This window comes from Conger conger, chromosome 3 (assembly GCF_963514075.1).
Source record: "Conger conger chromosome 3, fConCon1.1, whole genome shotgun sequence".
NCBI classification, from domain to species: domain Eukaryota; kingdom Metazoa; phylum Chordata; class Actinopteri; order Anguilliformes; family Congridae; genus Conger; species Conger conger.
The window spans coordinates 8,503,733-8,521,364 of NC_083762.1; the positions used below are offsets into that span (position 1 = coordinate 8,503,733).

Genomic DNA, 17,632 nt, shown 5'->3' on the forward strand with positions numbered 1-17,632 from the left:
GTGCCACTCTATGGTAACGTAAACCGATCAACACTGTCGCACTGGAAATATCAAACGCCATCTGCTGCAAAGCCGTGGAAGCGTGGATGTTCCTAGATAGACGCATGATTAAACGGTTTTTCTTGATATTAACATATTTTGGTATTGGCATCTACAAATTTAAAACAATAAAGCAGTTCTAAAAATTATCCGGGATCGACAAACGAGGATGTTTAAAAAGTTGGGTTTGTTTGCTCTATTACAGAAAAATGGAATGACTAGCTAGTTAGCAACACAAGAAATATTACATGGCTAGCTTCCCGTCTATCGTTAGTTTTGCTTATTATATATTAGTTTAACGTTCTCAACTGCTTTGTCTGGCTCGTATAAAAAAACATTTAAATTAACTGAGTCATAGATCTCACAGCGTGATTGTAGCTAATCTAGCAAGCTAAATAGGTCTACAGATAATCGCTGCTTGTTATACAGCATAAAGTCAGTTCGTGGGTTAACTTTATAGTTGTCTTTCAGCTAAATAAAATCTGTTTAGGTAGTATGTTCCGTTTAGTTTTTATTTCAGACATTTGTCAATTGTGTCGTTTTAGATTTGACGAAAAAGAGAATGTTTCCAACTGCATTCAGCTGAAGACTTCCGTGATTAAGGGCATCAAAAATCAGCTTTTGGACCAATTTCCTGATATCGAGTCATGGCTAAACCATATAATGCCAAAAAAGGATCCTGTCAAAATAGTGCGATGGTAATCACAACATGTCCGACATGTACAATTTTTAATTTAATTAATTTTTCACTATTGCATAATTATATCTCTGTGTTGATATGTGATGATGAATTTATTCAGATTATCATTTTGGTTGTAATATTGAAATATTGTTGAACGATAATTCCAGGCCTAAATAACATATTTAATGTTTTAATGAATGTCACTGCATTTGGGTGTGGGGCCATCGTAACTTCTGAAGGGTTTGAGTTATGTGTGCTTCTCTCTTTTCTCTCCTGTTTGCAGTCATGAACACATTGAGATCCTGACAGTAAATGGTGAGCTGCTGTTCTTCAGACAGAGGGAAGGTCCATTCTACCCCACACTCAGATTGCTGCATAAATGTAAGGCCTCTCAGTGTTGTCATAACTTAATTCACCATCTCATTAATATAACCGTGCAGTAGGCAAATCGATTATTGTCATAGGGGCGTCACCGTTCGGGGCTGGTGCAATGGATAGCACTGTTGCCTCCCAGCTGGGGCCTTTCTGTGTGAAGCATGATTGGTGACCGATTCATATTATTGTCCTGCCTCGCGCCTGATGCATGCTGGGATCACTGTGGAAAAGGTCGTCTTTTTAACCGTTCGTTTCACTTTTAATGAACTACGTCCGATACACATCACGTAGAGCCAGTTGCTAAAATATCCTGTAATATTTGAGGTGTAGTAAATTAGTGAAATCGCCCCCCCATTGTGTGGACATATGCAGTGGGGAAAGGCAAATGTGTTTTCATTGTGCACTCTCCATAGCTTACTTATTTAATTTTTTTATAAACTGCTGCTGAGATTATTTTTTTAAACCTTTCCCCCCAGACCCCTTCATCCTGCCACATCAGCAAGTAGATAAAGGAGCCATCAAATTTGTCCTCAGTGGAGCCAATATCATGTGCCCAGGACTGACATCTCCTGGTGCCAAACTTTACCCGGCTGCCACAGATACAGTGGTCGTATCCTTTGCAGATATCAGATGTACTACACCATGGGAAGCAATACATTTTCTATGGATTCTACATTTATTTGCCTACAATGAAGGTCTAAAATGTTATATCTGCTTTATTCACGGCGGCACGGATGGTGCAGCGGGTAGCACTCCCGCCTCACAGCAAGGAGGTCCTGGGTTTGAATCCCGGTTGGCTGGGGCCTCTCTGTGTGGAGTTTGCATGTTCTCCCCGTGTTTGTGTGGGTTTCCTCCCACAGTCCAAAGACATGCAGGTTAGGCTGATTGTTGCCCGTAGGTATGAGTGTGTGAGTGAATGGTGTGTGCCCTGCGATGGACTGGCGACCTGTCCAGGGTGTATTCCTGACTTTCGCCCAATGTATGCTGGGATAGGCTCCAGCCCCCCTGTGACCCTGTTCAGGATAAGCGGGTTAGGATAATGAATGAATGAATGCTTTATTCACAATACTCATAGCCAGCTGTTGGCATCTTTAACATGTCTATTTCAGGCCATCATGGCTGAGGGTAAGCAACATGCACTCTGTGTTGGGGTTATGAAAATGTCAGCAGAAAACATGTAAGTGTTCTATTTTGTGGAATTTATTGCCGTTTTGAAATTTGTAGATTGTAAATTGTGTTCTTTTTAAGGGAAACGGGGCAGTGCTTCTTGTTTGGGAGAAGGGGAGTGAGAAATGCCTTATTAAGCAGTAGTTCTCACTGTAATGTCCTGAATTGAGGACACTGCAGTGATGGGATGATACTCTGTATACAATTATCCATTCCTGATTGGGAAATAAAACCACAAAGAAGGAAGGGGGGGGGGGGGGGAGTGTGCCTTGAAAAAAAAAAAAAAAAAAAAAGAAGTGTAGTACAGCCGCTAGCTTCAAGAATGTGACAAATGATGCTCTTCTCGTTTCTGATGATTGCATTTATTTTCCATTTTCCTCTCGGAAACAGCGAGAAGGTCAACAAGGGCATTGGGATCGAGAATGTGCACTATCTGAACGACGGACTGTGGCACATGAAAACGTACAAGTGACAGAAGTGACATGGAACTCCCGGGTGGAGGCCTCAGCGCTGGCTGTCTACTGTTTACACCAATGGACTTAACTGTGTAATTAACTGGCAGAGGCTTTAAATGTGATGCACAATAAAAACCTTGCATTTACAGCACTCACTTTTCACATGTTCCTTCACACCCTTGAGTCCGTACAGGGAGACTCACAATTGGTTCCAGCCTCACCCAGGTGTGGGGAAGGGTTCAGTTAGTTGGGATGACAGCGTCTCATTGCACACTAGTGACACCTGCTGACACCGATTGGGCACTGTGCATGAATCTTCTTTCTGTGTCCGCAAACTGAATTTGCAAAATGCCGTCTGAGAAGATGGCTAGCATCACCATTCACAAGAAAGCATGTGGTTGTCTGCATTCTCCTGAATCAATGGCATGAGCACTGATGAATATGATTGGGCATCACAAACTTAACAAAAGTTGACTTTACACTGTAGTATTACACTGCTACTGAACACGCAGGTCTTGTTGCACCATTGTAATTCTTAGCATTAGCATGGCTTTCAATATATATTGGCCATTCCTTACGGGCTGGAAATCACTACACAAAGGCTAAAATGATTTGTGATTCAAATATCAAAAACACCTGTAATTCTCAGGGTCATGCAGTTAAGTGTAAAAAAAACAAAAACAGCAACAGTATTTGTCTTCCATTTAATATTAAAATTGATTCAAAATAACATTTAGCAATCATGTGGACACCATAAAACATAACCACATAACAATTTATTAGGTCCTACATTTACCCAAAAATATAGAAAAGTCATTCAAAAATATTTGCACAATTAAAGCAGGTACAATTTACATCATTTAGATTTTTGACAAAGCATCACCTTCAATGTATCTTTTCTGGTATGCTGGTAAAAATGTAATGGCTGGTGAAAAATAGGACAAAAGAAGTTGAACTATAGAACATTTTAATGTGATGGGATGTGACTAGAATTTATTTTCTCATAACTATAGCTCCACATTTTAAGGGTGCTGAATTGTATCCCAGTGGAAGGGACATATATCTTATTGCACTTGTTAAGCTGGGAATACTCACATAAGTAATAACATACATCCTATTTCACATTTTAGAAAAATTTCATACAGATCACAGATCCAAGTACTGTTTCAACATGGAAAGAAAGCCTTCATTTTCTCAGGAAAAAAAGAAGAAGACCATCATGATTAGCACCACTGTGATCAATGTACTGACCAGATGCATCTTCAGTCAAGACCAAGTTAATTTATAAAGGTACACAGTGCCGATCACAGTTATGCAACATGGTATTAAATTTCACTGGAATATTTGCTTCTCATTTGCATATCTTTTATCATCCGTACTTTGCGGGGACCTTCCTTCCTGGTAGGCCATTTTCAAAACTGCCTTATTTTTTTGTCCCCATGTGACTGATGTCTTCATAAACCAGTGACACTACAGTGGAAACAATTACATTTTGGGAAATCGTAAAGTAGAAAAAAAAATTTAAACAAAATAAATTGTAAGTATATACGAGTCTTTCCAACACCAGTTGTGAATCAGGTCATATGAGGATTCCAACTGTACCTACAAGGTGGTAACTACAGTCAATATTTGGTATTGCACACACACCCACACCCACACAGTTTTATAATGGATTTAAAATGTCATTTCCCTTTGCAGGCTGAACATGTACTAGTCTGAACGTGTCATTGTGAGTGTTGGTCATAAAACATGAAACGTCTAAAAAATGATTTACCACCTTGTGTAGAACAGTGCCCACGCAGCAGCGGCCGTCTCGAGCGCCGACGTCACCGGTCCTCGCCGCAGGCTCAGTCGTTGTCCGAACCCTCCAGGGGCAGGAAGATCAGGGAGTCGCGGAAGTCGTGCCCGTACGGACGCAGCCTGTACACGCCGTACATCATGACGTGCATCTGGTTGGGGGTCATTCCGCTGAAGGTGACGGCCATGTCGGAACAGCACCCCTCCACCACGTCCGGCGCGTTGCCAGCCAGGCTGGCGGAGATGAGGGCGCCCACGCCCTTGCTGTTGAACAGGCCCTTGCCCCGCGAGTCCTCCCCGTTCTCGGCGAACACGCCGGTGTACTTCAGGCACACGGCCAGCTGCTTCTCCTCGCTCAGCTTCCACAGGGCGCGCCCGTGCTCCGGGCACTTGTCCTCCTCGTGATAGATGCCCACCAGGCGCTTCAGGGCCTCCAGGCTGAGCACGATGCCGCTCTCGTACTCCACGTACTCCAGCTCGCCGGACTTCAGCGTGTGGCCGATGTAGAAGGGCTCGCCGGGGTCCTTGTTCAGCACCAGGTACTTGAGGTTCTCGATGATGGCGAAGGTGGTGGGCCGCGCCACGAAGAACCAGCGCAGGTCGCCGGCATTGTCGTAGGCGTGCTTCAGGGCCTTCCGCAGCTTGGCCCACTCGTCTTGCTCCTGCAGGAAGGGAATACGAAGCGGAGCGTGAGATTCCACTCGCTCTCCCGGATTTCCACTTACCCATTAACTGCACCTGCAGTCCCAATTGTCCCAATTTTAGGAAGTGAATTCATTTTTTTGGGGGGGGAATTACAAGACACGCAGTGGTTGTGATTTCTTTGAAAAAAATCAAATCACTAAATCACTAGAACTTTTTAAATACGTTTAGTCCACTAACTAATTAGTCTGCGTTGTATATATTTAACAGCCAACAGGTAAAAATTACAAGTGAAAATATTTGACTGCCTACCTTAAGGTCTATAGCCTCCAGTGCCTTTGCTGATTCGGAAGTGTAGAAAGTGGCTCGGTCACAGTGTTTACTCCAGGTGTCCTTGGCAGTGGCCCAGTAAAGAAGTGCCTTGGGCTGAACCATAATGAGGCAGTATACGCGCACCTTCTGGCTCAGCTCCAGCTTGTGGGCCTCAGGTAGCCTCTGCAGCTCCTCCTTGCTGGGCGCTTTGAGGTGGTGGTGGAGGTGCAGCTCCACATTGGGCTGACCCCCTGAGCTGAAATTGCCAATGAGCGACACCACCAGGCAAAAAAGGCCCCCCATGGCCATGCCCTTCATGAACGAACTGCCCTCCGACAGCATATTCAGCGGAAAACTAGGAAAACAAAGAATACGGTAACATAAGGATTTCCTCCCACAAAGTCTGAGCGAAAAAGACAGTTTCTAAAACCACTTTTCCTCAGTTGAACTGAACAGTAGGCTACCTCAGAGGTTAGCCCCATCTGTTCAAACAAGTTATTTTAAATTATAGGATCCATTCTAGGTTACATCTTACCATTGGTGTAGTGTGTGCATCATATTTGCGTGCTTCATATGGATACAAGATTACATGGGCACACGATTCAACGAGTTAATTTACACGGTTTTAAACGGCAATTACCACATTTATTTAAATATTCCTATGTACAAATGTACAAACATTTAGGGGTTTTCTTTACAAAGCTTTGTACCTCTAAATATCACATTTTGAGCCCCAAGGAGTTTTTCCATTGGAGCGCCCGGTTTTAATTGGCTCTACCGGGGAAATGAAATTGGAGTATGAAATTCAAGTTCAGGAATTATACATCTCATAATTGCCTACCAACACAAAAAGATCCAAGCGGTGCTGTTGTGCAACCTCCTGGAGTTGACATAGAATGGCCCATCTAGCACACACTAAGTACACACTAATACACACTAAGACGCTCTGTTTTGAGAGGTCAGTAATACTCTACAAGGCTTAACGGTCGCCAACAACCTAGCAAAACATAGCTATGCAAGACACTTTGCTGAATTGCATATTGGTTAATTTGGCAGAAAAATCTAAAATCCAGTCAGTAATGAGCACTTTGGTTTCTGGTACCCTGGTAGCTAACCATAACACGATTAGGGCCACAACACTTTGCTTTTATATTGTAAAAGCTAAGACTAAGAGCTAAACGTTAACAGTATTTTAGCTAGGCTAGCTGTGGTGGCATTAGACTCAGGGTAGCTAACGGCACAACGAAACTTCGCCTCTTCTCGTTCGTATTGCATTTTTGTACAGCTATCATTAGCGATTCAGTTTTATTCCATATTAAACAACTTCGTTCACTAACATCGTCAACTAGCTAACGTTAACTATGTTCAGCCAGCTCATACGACATTAAACTTAAACGCCAATACAAGCTACTGTTACCTACCTAGCTAGGGTTAGTCTAGGTAAACCGTTTTCTAGAAATAGCATTTCACGCGTTTTCATTGCAATCCCTATGCGGTTAGTGAGGAATACATTTACTTTAGTTAGCTAAATATAAGGTTCGCGTGCTGTACATTAGTGGCAACAATTTATCTAAACGACCACAAACACATGGATCACGTCCTGTAAAATAACTTTGCTGCTGTAATGTCGTGTCTAGAAACGACAGTAGCTAGCCTAACGTTAAGCCGCAATCATTGTTATTTTGGCAAATAGCAGACCGGATTCTAAGGAACATCAGAAGCATCACTTACCTACCAGTTCACACAACTAGAAGTACTGGTTTAACAGTCGATCCGTTCAGTCGACCGTACTCATTTCAGCCATTCGACGAGCGACGGCCACTTAGCGCTACCCTCGGCCATAGATAGACACGTTACAATAACTGGCCACGCAAATCATTAACATACCACAGGACTCCAGGAAATGTGATGGTCGAGCGCGCACTGCGCATGTCTCTGTCCTGTGCCTAAAACGTTATGCTTCCCCTATGAAATGATCATAGGTGATGCAATTGTACACTTACACCATGGAATTCAGCTTTCATTTAAATACTAGATACCATTATGATGCTTATAAGAATTGGACATTTCATATTTCCTTCAATGTGTAAATATTTAATTAAATTTGATATTGTATTACTTTTTTTTTTGTGCATTACATTACGAACCATTTAGAAGACGCTCTTATCTAGAGCGACGTACAACGAAGTGCAGTTGAAACACAGGAACAAGTGTGAAGTGTGTGAAGTGAACAAGTGTGATACAACTTGAATTTAATGAAAATTAAGAGAAACATTGTAGGGAAGCATACATTTGTTGAAACAGATATTGCTGGATTATTATTTTTTTGCATGATTAGTGAGCTTTGTATCAAGCCATGTACAGAAATCATAATATCTCTGAAGTAGCTGAAATGGCTGACTTTTTGAAATCATTTTTTACTGTTATTTATTTGTAGAAGATATTGTTCTTTGAAATCTGATCTGCTGCATGGCAATCTTATGCAGTCTGTCAGATGGTGCTCTTATTATTTGCTATGGTATGATATACCGATACCAATACACGATATCGAGAGACATTCCGTTAATGCATATGGAAATGCTTCAATGTTCTATTTCATATTACAGTGAATGTTTTTATTTTATTATTATTATTTTTTTAATGAATGTGACAAAATGATTGGCATATGAATGCAAAAAACTCTGCAAGAATCTAAAATTGAATTAAACTGCTCCAACTAGTAATGTGGTGTTGAAACATCAGGCCATGCCCTTGTTGTAAGAAGAAAGAGTACCAATCTCCTCAGACCTGTGCCTCATCGCTTCTAAGTTTAGACCTTATTTTTCATCTGAGACTGGGTAAATGAACAATAGTGGCAGGACATGAGCTTGAAGGAGCAATACCAATAGACAGTGTAGACGCTGTCATCCATCAATGTACTAAGCTCCAGGACTTTCGGTAATGTTCTCATCCTGTCGTATTAGAAAGCTTTCATTTTGACAGAGCGGTCTGTACCGTGTCATTTAAAACTCGACAAGACTTTCGCCAAATTTGTGCACGTTGTGCACATTTAGCAGAATACATGTCACGCTGCACTTTAATGCCTAATAATAAGCTTAATAAAGACATTCAAACAAATCTGTCTGTAGATGTCTGTCAAACATGTTTTATCCATCAATTTCATTTCAAGTTAAAAATATGTCATTAGACATGGGACACAAAACCTTCGTAACACAATTCTTTGATGAATTATCAATATTCTGCCCTGGAATTATATTATATCAATGAAGTACTAATCCCAGGTAAAAGTCAAAGTAGGCATTTATGTAGATACATTGGTGATATGAAACACTTCCCTTTTTGCACTGATCCACCCAAGCACCTACTATGACCTTGTCTATCTGGTGGGGAACATTGCTGGGTACACAATGTTGTCTCTCGTAACAGGAGGGGAGTCGAGGGGAATGAGGTGAGGGTCCACATGTGGCATTTGGGGAAAAGAGTGGGCCACACGTGTGTACAATCACTGTGCTCCATTGTCTGGACATACAGCACTGAGCTCAACAAAGGGCTGTCAGACATAAAGAATCTGAGCTGACTGACTGGCCCCTGATTGGTGTGGTAGGGAGTAAACATTTGTTAGGGCTCTCTGTGTAAGCACAGATAGTGTTCTCTTAAATTGACAGCGCACATCAGATCGCATCTGTGACGAAGTTGCCATCGCGTCACAGCCATTAACATCGGGGAAAAATGACATGATAATGAATCGATCCTGTCAATGCGGATGGCCGCGGAACGTATAAAAGTCATCCTTCAGCCAGGGTGGAGCAGAAGAAAACTGAATACCCCAAGGTACTGTCACCATGCTGTCCTGTGCCCTCTTCTACCTTTTGGCTGTGGTCTGCGCTGCAAGGAGAAATCACGCTTCACCGCTGTACACTGGCACAAACTTAGTGCCCCAGGAAGGTAGGAAAATTCACTTCCATGATTGTTTTTGGGTTGGGTAGACTGAGGCTCTTCACAGACTCAGACATGGATTTGTGATTTTGTTTGTGTTGAAAGGTTAATTATTATTATTATTTTTATCATGGGGGTATGTGGGTCTCCTGGGTCTGAATGGGACCGAATTAATACGTGGCAACCACAACCATGTAGGCTACGTTCAGCATTTAAATCTTATCTATGCTATTTGAGATAAATACCAAGAAGCACAATAAAGTAACTAAAAGAAGCTATGTCAAGTTGTAGGGTCAAATATGTCAGGTGCATATGTAAAGATTTAATTTAAATGTGCACCTTATTCAAAAAAAAACTTCTCAAAAATGTAACATCTCCAAATTCTGAAATTGAATATAAAAAAATGATGAAATAAAATCACCAGACTTGAATTTTGCCTTTGAATTCAGCAGAAACTCTAGGGCAAATGCAACAAATAAGCTTATATGTCCATTCATGTCCTTGAAATGTGTAAGTAAAGAAATACAAATTATACAGCAGTGATTGGCTGGAGCCAGTCAGGTGTGCATTTTTGCACTATTGTTGCCATTGAAAGCTTGACTAAGACAGGTTTTTCTGCTTTAGTATAATACATAGATTGACCCTATGCAGTTCAAGGAGTAGAGGTATATCCTTTTACCTCTCCTAAGGCTCTGCTATTGGGCAAACTGGTTCAATTTAGGAGCTTCACACTTTTCACACTTACTATAAAGGATTCTCCATAAAGAGCTTCAGAAAAGGGTTACCCCATGAAGACAAACAACCCTTTTTTTTTATAGTGTATGTCAAAATGACAAAATACCTAATGAAGTGTATGACCAATGCTATTGCCAAGAATTTTAAGATGAAAGACCATCACGCATCAAGGAAAAGACAACATGACATCCACCAGTTATTTATGTCTTTGGCCTGTTTTTTCCATCATTGTAAAAATTCAGTCTAGGTCATCGTGGGTCAGGCAACTGCAGACACCATTTAGTAGCGTGAGGCTACGAGTCTGTCTATTGATTGTGATTACTCCCTGTTGCTCTCATCGTATAGGAGTGAGTAGCAGAGATGAGTTCAAATGAAATGGTAAATGATTGGCATTTATATAGCGCCTTTATCCAAAGCGCTGTACAATTGATGCTTCTCATTCACCCATTCATACACTCACTCACACACCGACGGCGATTGGCTGCCATGCAAGGCGCCGACCAGCTCATCAGGAGCATTTGGGGGTTAGGTGTCTTGCTCAGGGACACTTCGACACAGCCCGGGCGGGGGATCGAACCGGCAACCCTCCGACTGCCAGACGACTGCTCTTACTGCCTGAGCCATATCGAGAGTTCAATGCTCTCTGTTGACAAATAAATATTTATACTTCACTGGCAGATGTGAACCAGATTCTGGAGGTGGAAATGGAAGAGAGGGGGAATAATGAGGCGGGGGACCAGAGGGTGGTCAAAGACATGTCCCCCTACCTGCTACCACTGGAGAGGGACAGGGACACCTGGGCTAAAGGTGAGGAGAGAGGATATTAGCCTTGTAATGCTTTTCAGTTAGAAGCTTAAACCGCAGTTTTGTGCTTTTGATAACAAGGTGGCCGCACCTCTTTTATTTAAAAAAACAACAACAACATTTCAACACATTTGATGTATTTTTTAATAATAAATATGCTCCTGGAGTGAATGGGAGTTTGAAATCCAAGGTTTAAAAAAAAAAAAAAAAAAAATTCTACCAGTCTGAATCTTGTTATTTACAGTGAATTATTTTTCTCATATGCTTTAAACCTTCATGATTGAATCATGCTAACACTAAAGCACACATACAATGCAAACATTTGAGTGCAAACATCTAATGTAAATTGTTATTTCCCTTGCTGTTCCAGGTGTTAAAGATCCTTTACAACAGGAGAAAATGAGCAACATGGTAAGAGTGCAGGCAAATTTGAAGTTTGCACTGATTGGCACACCGTTTATTTATTCATTATTTATTCAACACTTATTTAACAAGCTTGTCCCACTGAGATAAGGTCGCGGCAGCTTCAGAAAGAAAAGAACGTAGATAGGCTCGATGCGGAACAGACTACAGGATTACAATAAAATGCTTCACACAGTAAATAAATATAATTTAATACAATTTCACACTGTTAACAGATTAATTATTGGAAACAAATCAATGTTTCCATTTCTCAGTATTACTTTGAACATGTTTAAAAGCGACCCGTTGCTCTATCCACTCTGGTGCGTCATCGCACAGCTTGTTTAATGTGATTGGACAGGTGCATCATCGGTTGCTCCGCGCTGTGTATTCTTACCCTAGGTGGATTATATTAAGGCAGCTGTTGTGAAGCTGGCTGCGGCGGACAACCTCCGCTCCCAGGGCTTCCGTCGGTCCGAGGGTTCACCCAAGACCAACAAGAGGGGTAAGAGCATCTACCCGTTACACCGGCTAAATGGTTATGGCACAATATATTTACTCATCAAGAAAGCCCAATGAGATCGTATGTTTTAAATAAATTCTGTAGAAAAATTCAGGTTCCATCCTTGCATCGGAGTCCAGGAGTATTACTGTGCAGTAATTTAAAAAAATGTTCTGCCCCTGAACAGCTTGCTTCTGGAAATACTGTGTAACAAACTAACGGCCGTCCACTCTACTGAAGACAGAAAAGCAGCCAAGCCCTGGACAAGCACTCTGTGTCCTCTCCGCCCGTCTCCAATCCACTCCCTTCTCCCGCCCCACCCTTGTGTTCCACATTAAAGGCTCATCACTCAGATCAAAGGCAATGTGTACATCATTTTGTACAAAGGAATAAAACTATATATCGAATAAAAATTTATATTTTTTATTTGAATGAAAGCAGCGACAGACAATAAAGAGATCTCCGTAAAAAATGGTTTAAATGATTGAGTGTGTGTGTGTAGCGCCAGACCAGTCCTGTGTCAAACTGCATTTATCAGTCATGAAAACAAAGAAAAAACGGAATGAACATATCAACTTGAAAAAGCGATGAAAGTTATTTCTCCACAAGGGGGCAACAGAGTTTTATACTGAAGAAAAACATGTCCCATATACAGTAAATACTGAAAAGTGAAACACTGAAATACTGTGCACTGTATTTGCATGCTCACGTGTACACATGCACAGAAATAATAAAAAACATTGTATTGATAGGTATTTTAAAATTGTAAGCATATAGTTATGGTGAGATGAATTGCATTAAAAGGTACATGCTATTAAAATGGTAAATGGTTGGAATTTATATAGCGCCTTTATCCAACAATTGCTGCTTCTCAGTCATCCATTCATACCAACGGCGATTGGCTGCCATGCAAGGTACCAACCAGCTCGTCAGGAGCATTTGGGCGTTAGCTGTCTTGCTCTGAGACACTTTGACGCACCCAGGGCAGGATCATACCGGCAACCCTCCGACTGCTAGACGACTGCTCTTACTGCCTGGGCTAATGCCACCCCCAAATGAAACAAAAATACTGCTCAGCCTATCCACTGAATGGGGGAGACGTGGTGTTAATGTTTTTGGACACTTTGACATTTTGCCCCTAATCCTGTATTCAGTGCTAAATGTGGTGTGTGAATACATAAGGGTGTTTTATTATTTACTTGCATTATCCAATTTACATTATCTAATTTTAAGTCACACCATAAACAATCTAAAATAAATATACAGGTATGGTTACAATTCATACATATATGAAAAATATATAATTCTATGTATTTACACTATGAACATAATGCTCCTAAAATATTTATACTGTTAAATGCACACATGGTCATTAGTGTGAAATGTAATTGAAATTGAATATTATTCATGAAGTTGAGAAACAATTTCTTGATGACCAAATTTTCCCTACAGTGCATTTCATGTACAATATTATTCTACTTTGCTCAAACACAAGGCAATTCATTTCTGAGAGTCAATGACTCTTTTGATCATGGTGAAGGACTATGGTGGTTCTTAGGAAGGGACCACCAGGCAGCACTTTGAAAGACATGATTAATTCAAAACAATAAAAAAAGTTATTCATAAAGGATTCAGAGTTCAGCTTCAGGGTGGTTCATTCAGCTTCCATCCTGTTCAGGAGTCTGAGTAGGCATGGAGTGCGTGGCATGTGCAGGTGTTCATTTCCTCTGGCTGGCCACGGTCAGATACGCCCTCTCGATCTCCACATTGGCCGGACAGGTGTGGCTGAACTCCTCCCTCTCGTAAGCATTCTGCAGGTATCTCCATACGCCCGTGAAATGCTCGGGGATGTCAAAGTCACAGTACTTCTTGGCTGCAACCTAAAAAAAAAATAATAAAAAAAGTTTATACTTTACACTGCTGTGCTTCTTGTCCTGTGGGCACACAATGGAAAGACTTTCCATAAGAAATGGGCGCGCTTGTTTGAACATTGATTGAGTGCGTCATCATTGCAGCTTTTGTTACTCACCTTGATGACATGAAGCTTTGGCAGCAGGTTACAATCAGCCAGCGTCAGGCGGTTTCCATCCAGGTACTTCCTCTTGGAGATGAGGATGTCCTCCGTGGAGTTGTGGTCTATCTCCTCCGGGAGTGGGGAATTCAGGTAGTCGTTCAGACGCGTGAACTCCCGGAGTAGGGCCTTCTCATGGACTGAGTGGCAGGAAAAGAGGAGACAGAGAGGAGAGGAGATTATTCTGACTGGGAGAGATTACTGTGTACAGCTGATTTCCAGCAAGATCCATATGTTGGATCAAGTGACCTACTGTAAAGACTACCTGGACAGGGGTCTACACCTCATTCACAGTTCTTATTAAAATGATGCCATTCATCCTGATCATTATTATGTGGTTCTAAAAATGAATACCCATCTGACCACCAGGACATCACAATTCGATTTTTTCTTATTGGGCCCGAGAGACCATGTTGCCCTATGAACAGGACTGAATCAGTGGCTGCCAGTCCAGTTTATATTTCATAGTTCATTTGAGTAGTAACACAGTGCCCACCAGTGCTCCAGTGCTGAAACGGTTAGGCAGTGAAATCAATGGCGTAAGTTTTCCCATGCGTTTCCAATTCAAGCTTACTCACAGGTGTTGGTGGGGCTGTTTTTGATGAAAGCGGAGAACTTGGCAAAAATATCAGCGCCGACGTTGAAGGACTCCTTGTTCAGTGGGCTGAGGCTGGGATAGCTAGGAGATGAGGAGGCAGACCTCAGTTGCAGTCATGTGCAGTGCGGTGTGTCAGTGAGTCGGCAGTGCCCGTGACTCACACAAATCTGCACAGTTTCTACATATAGAAGAGCATTTACGACTACACATTACATTACACTTATTTAGCTGACGCTTTTATCCAAAGCGACTTACAGTTGATTAGAGTAAGCAGGGGATATTCCCCCCTGGAGCAATGTGGAGTTAATGGCCTTGTAAAATGCTTTTTGCTTGCTGGGGTGGTACCATATACAGTAGGTGCAAAAAAATCGTACCCCTAGCCAGCAATATATTAACTTTTTTGCTCGGAAAGATTTACTCATTACAACATTACTGTAATTTCAGGGTATATTTGGGAAAGTTGATCCTTCAAGAAGGAAAATTTACCTCCACTGTCAATAGAGTGTACACATGGCTACACGGATGAATGCTTCTGGAAATACTGTGTAACAAGCTGGAGAGTTTTAACCGTTTCAACTACCGTGAGCAGCAGCAGCAGCAGCCACAGCTGGCCAGCTTGTGAATACATGACCTCATACCTGGGTGGAGCCAGGACTTGCTCCAGGAACTCCTCTATCTTGATGAAGTCAGTCTTGAGCTCCCCGTTGTATAGCAGGAAAGGAGGGTTGGTCCCAGGGGCCAAGTCTTTGAGCTCTGCTGGTTTCCTACAGAACAAGGGCACGGGATGTAAGTGGGAGCTTCACTTTGCTCTGTTAACATTGATTTGACACTCTGGAGTATGGAGGGCAGTGATGAACTTGGTTGCCACAATAAAATGTTATAAAATTGTTTATTGCCCAAACCTGTTCCTGGGGATTTACTGTCCAGTAGTTTTAACTTTGGCACACCTTATTCTACTAATTAGCAGCTCAACAAACTCTCTGGCAGTTGAATGAGGTGTGCTTGTTAGGGTTGGAGCAAAAACAACAGGACAGTAGATCTCCAGGGACAGCGTTGGGAAGTCCTGGTTTGAGAAATGTTGCCATCACAATGGCATCGCCCAGCCAAAATTGGAATCCAACTGGAATTTTCCTGAACATTCTGGGAAAATTGTGGTGTTTGCTGGTTAACTACAGAGAAGCTTACTTCTTCATGTCGACAGTGGTCACAGTGAACTTGACTCCTTTTAACCACAGCACCATGAACAGCCTTTGGCAGAAGGGGCAGTTACCCACGTTCTCTCCATCTGCCCCAGCCTGAGGACAAACACACACACACAGAGGTTACACCACCATCCAGCATATAGTAGCTCACTCTTCATTCTGTACTGTAACTAAGCTCTGTACAGCTCTGTTTCTATGGGCATTTCACTCCTTAATCTTTTTTTTTTTAAAGGAAGAAGAATAAAATTAAAATTAAATTAAATTATGGATATCGCAAAGGACAAATTACTTGTGAAAATATCATATCTGGTTCATAATAATAATTTTTAAAAAAATAAAATAAAAATAATGGTCAGAGTTGGGCAAACACTGATCTGCAGCATACTATCATCTGATCAATTTTGTACCCAAAACAATTGTTCTGCCGACCCGGTTGACTTTCAGTTCACTGTTTTCAATGTCAGTCAATTTTCAATGTCAATTTTCAGGACTATCAGACTTTTCTGATGTGCGCGATATGTCCTAATGAGTCATGTTCCTTTAACAAATGTAATGTTCCACATTATTATTATTATTATTATTATTATTACTATTATTATTATTATTATTATTATTATTATTTATGTATTTATTATAATATATATTTTTTATTATTATTTATTTGTTCTGTAGGGCATTGGACTATAGAGAGCAGTTCTCTCAGTGGCGGTCATGCAGGATGTTGGGCGTGTCAGGAGGAGACGGAGGGGGGGGGGGAGGGAGCAGCGTCACCTCCTGTCTGGGCCTCGATAAGGGGGGAGCCCCTGCCGTCTGCCAGCGGAGATAACGCGCGGACTGCACCGCCCGCAGGGGGCGCTCTCCACCCCAGTCACAGCCGCTGCTGCTCAGAGGACTGAGTGCAGCACCCGCAAACAAACAGGGATCAGATGTTTTTGTTGGACCTCTTACCACGTTAACGCCCAGTGGGCAGAAGCCCCCTGATTCACGCTGACTGTTCCAGGGGTTCCTGCCCCTTTACAATCTGGTAACTGATTAATGCCATGAGCGAATGAAAGGTCCAGATTGTATATTTCACTCCAAATGAATGCTGTAAAGTGTCATAGATTCTCAAGTTCAAAATTTTTTACTCATATATGATGAATATATATGCCCTGAACGGGCACCTTTGGTTTTCTTTGTAGACAAAAATCCTGTAAGTAAACACCCCCCCAAAAAACTTTATCATTGTCTGTTAATTAATTACCTTTCCTGTATAATTACAATCATAGTTATTTTTTATTTATTTACACGACTCAAATATGAACATAAATAAATTAATAAATATATAAATAATGCTTGTAAATATATATTTATATGTATGTGTTTACATGTAAATATTCCTCCTGTTTTAAAGTGAAGAATAAGAAAGGAACTGACCTTTATAAAAAGTTCGACATTGGGTCCTTTGCTGGTTCTGAGAGCCATGCTGTCCCACAGTGAATGCGATCTTCCCGTAGATCCAGTGAAGTAAAGATGAGATGTGGTCCCACAAGTGCCCCGGCAAGATTACTAACTTACTGACAACCCCAGCTCCGCATGGCAGGAGGACACAGGGCTTGTGCTGGGTATGAACGCAGGGTTTTTCGTTTTGCTTTTGACTACTTGCACCGAGGGGGGATTCCAGGAAGCTGTATATGTAACCGCTCCCCGCCGATCTTTCAGTATCTCCAGCACACACTCGCTTAAAAAGCCAGAGGAGAAGGGGGGGGGGAAGAGGGGCGTAACTTTTTTTTTTGGGTGGTGGAAGGGGGCTGAAAATAGATTCCAGAGTGGATCATTGTAATCAAGGCAAATATATGGTTTATCGTGTAATGACTATAAGCATCCCTTTGACATCATTTCTGCCTCTCGTTGTCAACGGCTGACAGACAGAC

At 41.7% G+C, this 17,632-nt stretch overlaps 4 protein-coding genes across 5 annotated transcripts; 2 read left to right on the top strand and 2 right to left on the bottom strand.

Moving 5' to 3' along the window:
• Nucleotides 1-23: 23 nt before the first annotated feature.
• On the top strand, nucleotides 24-2,869 carry mcts1 (MCTS1 re-initiation and release factor). The gene is made up of 6 exons (XM_061233652.1): nucleotides 24-219; nucleotides 585-737; nucleotides 1,005-1,102; nucleotides 1,573-1,706; nucleotides 2,206-2,273; nucleotides 2,654-2,869. Exons 1-6 carry the CDS (start codon nucleotides 209-211, stop codon nucleotides 2,733-2,735), a joined length of 546 nt encoding a protein of 181 aa, XP_061089636.1. The 5' UTR covers nucleotides 24-208; the 3' UTR covers nucleotides 2,736-2,869.
• A 539-nt stretch (nucleotides 2,870-3,408) lies between these two features.
• Nucleotides 3,409-7,386, bottom strand: c1galt1c1 (C1GALT1-specific chaperone 1). 2 transcript variants are annotated; one of them, XM_061233651.1, is made up of 3 exons: nucleotides 7,205-7,386; nucleotides 5,470-5,824; nucleotides 3,409-5,177 (listed from the first exon to the last, which is right to left on the bottom strand). In XM_061233651.1, the coding sequence occupies exons 2-3, from the start codon at nucleotides 5,809-5,811 to the stop codon at nucleotides 4,566-4,568; spliced, it is 954 nt and encodes a 317-aa protein (XP_061089635.1). In that variant the 5' UTR covers nucleotides 5,812-5,824; nucleotides 7,205-7,386; the 3' UTR covers nucleotides 3,409-4,565. The 2 variants fall into 2 exon arrangements, with proteins under 2 accessions (XP_061089635.1, XP_061089634.1); XM_061233650.1 differs by having other exon boundaries at nucleotides 7,201-7,386.
• Nucleotides 7,387-9,291: 1,905 nt separating this feature from the next.
• urp1 (urotensin-related peptide 1) lies at nucleotides 9,292-12,261 on the top strand. The gene is made up of 5 exons (XM_061236224.1): nucleotides 9,292-9,414; nucleotides 10,819-10,947; nucleotides 11,315-11,355; nucleotides 11,749-11,851; nucleotides 12,036-12,261. Exons 1-5 carry the CDS (start codon nucleotides 9,312-9,314, stop codon nucleotides 12,065-12,067), a joined length of 408 nt encoding a protein of 135 aa, XP_061092208.1. The 5' UTR covers nucleotides 9,292-9,311; the 3' UTR covers nucleotides 12,068-12,261.
• Nucleotides 12,251-17,429, bottom strand: clic2 (chloride intracellular channel 2). The gene is made up of 6 exons (XM_061236223.1): nucleotides 17,136-17,429; nucleotides 15,703-15,812; nucleotides 15,156-15,281; nucleotides 14,498-14,598; nucleotides 13,878-14,059; nucleotides 12,251-13,728 (listed from the first exon to the last, which is right to left on the bottom strand). Exons 1-6 carry the CDS (start codon nucleotides 17,181-17,183, stop codon nucleotides 13,567-13,569), a joined length of 729 nt encoding a protein of 242 aa, XP_061092207.1. The 5' UTR covers nucleotides 17,184-17,429; the 3' UTR covers nucleotides 12,251-13,566.
• Nucleotides 17,430-17,632: the final 203 nt, after the last annotated feature.